This window comes from Corvus brachyrhynchos, unplaced genomic scaffold (genome assembly GCF_000691975.1).
Source record: "Corvus brachyrhynchos isolate BGI_N302 unplaced genomic scaffold, ASM69197v1 scaffold933, whole genome shotgun sequence".
Taxonomy (NCBI): domain Eukaryota; kingdom Metazoa; phylum Chordata; class Aves; order Passeriformes; family Corvidae; genus Corvus; species Corvus brachyrhynchos.
In genome coordinates this window covers 430511-435240 of record NW_008237401.1, presented here as the reverse complement: position 1 = coordinate 435240, position 4730 = coordinate 430511, and the positions used below count along the sequence as shown (strand labels likewise).

The 4730-nt window shown below is 44.0% G+C and overlaps 1 protein-coding gene across 2 annotated transcripts in view; it reads right to left on the bottom strand.

Moving 5' to 3' along the window:
- The window catches only part of ATF1 (activating transcription factor 1), an 8373-nt gene extending 4533 nt beyond the window's left edge, over window positions 1-3840 (bottom strand). The window contains exons 1-4 of one of the 2 annotated variants that reach the window (XM_008630953.2): window positions 3469-3840; window positions 2120-2248; window positions 703-803; window positions 271-401 (exon numbers count right to left, since the gene is read on the bottom strand). In XM_008630953.2, the coding sequence (XP_008629175.1) occupies window positions 271-401; window positions 703-803; window positions 2120-2248; window positions 3469-3579 (472 nt within the window). In that variant the 5' untranslated portion in view covers window positions 3580-3840. The remainder of the gene's footprint in view (window positions 1-270; window positions 402-702; window positions 804-2119; window positions 2249-3468) is intronic. The other variant, XM_017730757.1, reaches the window with a different exon arrangement.
- Window positions 3841-4730: the final 890 nt, after the last annotated feature.

The window sequence follows — 4730 nt, the reverse complement described above, 5'->3', positions numbered from 1 at the left end:
ATATATAGGTGTCTTCACTGACATTTTGGGGTAAAACCAGCAAAGAACACTGCTGTGTGCTTCATACCAACACCCTTAAACATCTTAATGTGCAAAAATTAAAATTACAAAGCACTGAGTTTATCTGAAGTTGGTGGATACCAGTTACTTCTATGTACTAACTTTACTGACTACTAGATAATAACCAACTTTTGTCCTTCATCTTTCTCAAATATTTAACAAAATCTGTATTTTGAGGCAAAAACTGTGATGATATTTTGGGTAACATACTGTACTGTCCAGTGCTTGTCTGGTAGATGGGTGTGGGAACAGACATGGAGGTGACAGTGGAGACTCCAGGACTTTCCTCATCTCCTTTTCTATCCCGTGTGTCTTCAGAGGAAAGATCTTTCAAAATTTTTCTGTGAAAAAAGGAGTTTGACATTTGACTACACTCCTCACTTCAGTAAAATGATACAACTGAGTAAAATTACAGCTGGTGAACATTTTGCCCTGTACAAAATCCTACTGAGGCAAATTTCCAGTAAGTGGAGTCAAAGTTTCCTCACAGCAACGATGGCTCAGGATGTTCGTACATGAATGGATTCACTGCGTGTTTCAAGGCAAAGGAAACAACCTGGAGGGCAGCAGAATATTGAAGAGCATGGGAAGAGGCTGCTGTTTTGGTTTCAAATAAAAACACCAAGTGCATCACACCCGTACCGGTAGGAGGGACGACGAGCCAAGATGCCTCGAGCCTTCTGTGAGGAGCCAATGCTGTCTGAGGAGTCCTGAGAATCCTCACTCTCAGATAAGGAAGATACCTGGTGAGAAAGGGAACAGGAACACCAGTGATGTATAAGACACACTGAAAGCACCTGAAATCTTTTATGTAGGAGAGGAGCAGTGGGGGTTGTTGCTGAGAATGTAAAAGTCCAATGAAAATAGTATTTAAGGCAGAAGTATATCAGGGAGTAAATATGCAAAGTACTATCTACAAATTTCTTTATTCCACTGCGTGCTCATCCAGTTCAAAGTGTTATTTTGTCTCTGATGCTCCTTATTAGCAAACAAAACATTTATTTGTTCTTATCTGTGTGCCTGTAACAGAGTCCAGAGGAATGCACAGAGCTCTGGGAAAAGCCTCTCACTGAAGTGCAGAGACAGAGCAGCCTATGATCAGCAGGGAAAAAACCTGCTCGTGTACTTTTTTTTGTATTTTTTTGTACTTTTTTTCCCCCCAACAAGGCCACAATGTTCATAAATTACAGAAAAGGAATGAAACCAGTCAGTGAGGACTGTGCAACCGGGGGAAGGAAAAGGCAAGAGACAACAGAGACACGAGCACCAACAAGGAGCCAATGCAGATGCTTGGCTGCTTTCAGCAGTGACACGTTCTCCTCTCCCTGCTCTGATCTTACAGCAGGGACAGCTGACAATCCCTTCCAGGTTTGCTTCTCATGGCTTATCAGTTTAGCGTGGTATGAGGAGAGGAGTGTGGGACAAGGATCAGGGACTAATTCCTGGGTTTTAGGGCAGCTCCTCCCTTGCCTGGCTGCTAGGGCAGTGGCTTCCCAGTGGAACTCCAGGTCCCCAAGGGCTCTGCAGCAGGGACTGAGTGGAGCAGGAACAGACTCACTGGAACTCCCTGGGTACCTCTCAGAAGGGACTCCTCTTACAAAAATCACATGGCAAGTGAGTACGAGACACAAGCAGAGACTTGGGAGTTACAGCATGAGAGAGCACCCAGCAGCTCATTCGCCTTCATGCAGCTCCACCTTTCCCAAACACTCATTTTTATACTGAATTATTCTGTTATTCCCCACTCCCCTGCTTTGGGTGTCAGATCCCACCTGACTGTCTGCCAAGGCACCAACTACAGAGCTGTGGGTTGGAGTTTTTAATAAAGGGAGGCAACATCAAATGGTTTCATGTCGACTCCAAAGGTGACTTCCCACAAGGAATAATTTCAAGCCCAAATGAGGGATGTTGTGTCCCACAGGACTGTCCTTGGATTGCTCACTGTCTCTTACAGCAGGGCACAAAGGCAGCCGAGTCAGAGAAGCCTCTGTGCATCTTTTCCCATCTTCTCACCTACATAACTGCAGATTTGGGGTATTTAAAGCCATTCTGGAGTTACCTGCACGGTTTGCACCTGAGGGGAGTGGATCACAGAGGAGGACTGAGCTGTCTGAATGACTCCCTGGACCTGGACTTGCTCTCCAGGAAGCTGAACGACTGTGAGGGGAGCAGAACCTCTGAGAGACATCTACAACAGACCAAAAACCATCAGTGAAACCTTTGTGCCACAGGACTCAGGAAGTGCAACACGTGTAGGAAAACTGGTGGACAACCAGCATTAGCAACTTATTTTAATTCTAATGAAGTCACAAAAGTACCTTTAAAGATGCAAATTTTTGAGACATTATTTGCATATGAAAAAGGCTGAAACAGTTTGTTATTTCCTTTGGTTAGAGAAAAATCAAATGTGGCATTATGTCACATAATCAAATATGTGATATTATGTAACATATTAAAAACATGAAAATGCTTCAACTTCCTAGAGGGTTTGTAGTTTTGATGTTGAACTCGCGTGAGTCTTTGCACTTTAATCAATTTATATTGTTCACATTTCCATATAGTCACAAACCAAAAATAATTCAAGTTATACACGTAGATGGTAAGTAAATAACCACTTTTCTCATCAAATTTCTTCGCTACTTTTATTCATCTGAAATACATGAGAAGATGAAGGGATCATTCAAATACACAGAGCTGAACTTCCATTTAATGCTACTTTTGTATCACAACTTGCAATATTAAGGGACAATTAGAACTTTATATAAAAACAGATCAGGAAACCAGCCTGGAAAGAAACCCTAGGAGACCTGCTGATATTCTCTCCTATATCTAAATTCTGCATCAAAATCCCAATTGCCTCCGCAGGATAAACAGTGGAAGAGCTGCAAAACATTGCTTTTTCCCAGGAAAAGCCTCCTGGAAGGATTCACTCTTTCACCAGTTCTAAAGGATTCAGGTTAAAGCTCTGACAGGGATGTTACCTTAGAGGAAGAATCCCAAATTTTCAACTTCATATGGTTTATTATATTAAATACGTTTATGTTGGGCTAAAATCCAAGTGTTTCCATGGTGCTGGGTACCCAGGATTGCTGCTACTACAAAAGGAGCTGGAAGTGCTTTTTCTAAGGAAAAAATGAAACCAGGCCCTCATTTTACTCCTGAGCAGCTCCTGTGGTTGACTAACCCCAAATCTGGGCTGCACTTCTGCATTGTACAAAGACAAAAATCAGCTTTTTAACACTTTTTAATTAACTTTATGTCATCCACCATCAAACAAACACATTTTTCTTAGCCTCTTTCTGTTTTTTCTTCTCCGTGTGCTTCTAAGAATGGATCTATAGTTTGCAGCACATAAAAATGGGCTCCGAACTCCCTGAAATGTTTGCTGAGATCCAGCCCAGGCTTTACCTGTTGAGCAATATGAGAGAGCTGAGCTGCCTGGAGGGTTGTACCTTGTACGGCTGAGGGCTGGGACGTAACAGAGCTGCTGCTGCTGCCCTTGTGCACCTCTTCCATCATCAGCTACGAGAAAACCAGTTAAATCCAGTTAGTAATGAATTTGGACAGCAGACAGATGCCCAGTTCCACCAGTGTTTTATAACCTCAGTGCCTGATTATTTTGGTCTCATTTGGACACGTTTAATGAGCTCTTTGCCCTCCAATGTCGCCATTATTAAGGCACAGCCCAGATTTTGTCACTTCCTATCAACACCCTGAGTCCTCCTGTGCCTCCTCAAGGGGACACGTGGGGAGGGACACGGGGAGACCTTGCCCTGCTCATCCCTGTGGCTTTGGGCAGGTGAAGCCCCACAGCTGGGGTCACCTCCCGAGGCCTGGGAACAGCAGGAGCCCCAGCTGGGAACAGGAACAGGTTTGGTCTGTGCTGTAAAGGACATACAGAATCACGGAATGGTGATTCCACCCCCTGCTATGGGCAGGGACACCTCCCCTGTCCTAGGTTGCTCCAAGCCCTGTCCAACCTGCCCTTGGACACTCCTATGGATCCAGGGGCAGCCCCAGCTGCTCCGGGCACCCTGTGCCAGGGCCTCACCATCCTATTATAATCCCCTTAATATCCAATTCCTAATATCCCATCTAAGCCTGCTCTCTTGCAGTTTGAAAGAAGATCCAGGAAGAAAACCAAGATTCTTTATACTAAAGAATATCTTTCTCTAAGTAAGATAACTTCCAAAAATATTTTAGCCAAGCCACCAGCCAAACCTATTTTAAACTATCTGAAGGTGTATAAAAACAAACCAGGGACGGAAATCAAAGTGAAGAGAACACAGTTTTGAATTTTAAGCCCTGCCAGAGTCACTCTGTCTTGATGTAATGCAGTCAGCAACACTTCTCTCATGTCTAAGATTTTATATTTAACTGTTCAACGTCTTGCCAGCATCCCCCCTCGGATTCTGGGGGATTCAGGGATGTACAAATGCAGGTTTCAGCTGGGGGGAGTGGGCGGACCAGCCTGGAGCATTAAAAGCTGATGGGTGAGTGTTAAACATTTTGTCACAGAAGGTTTGAAAGTGTTGAAAGGACAGTTGCTATGAGACTGGAAATTACATTTCTTTCTGTGGAAATGTGAGTCATTGATTTTTCCCTGCTGAGCCGAACCACAGCACGCAGCCCAATGAACTGGGGAAGAGTCAACCAAGAGCAGAGTCCTG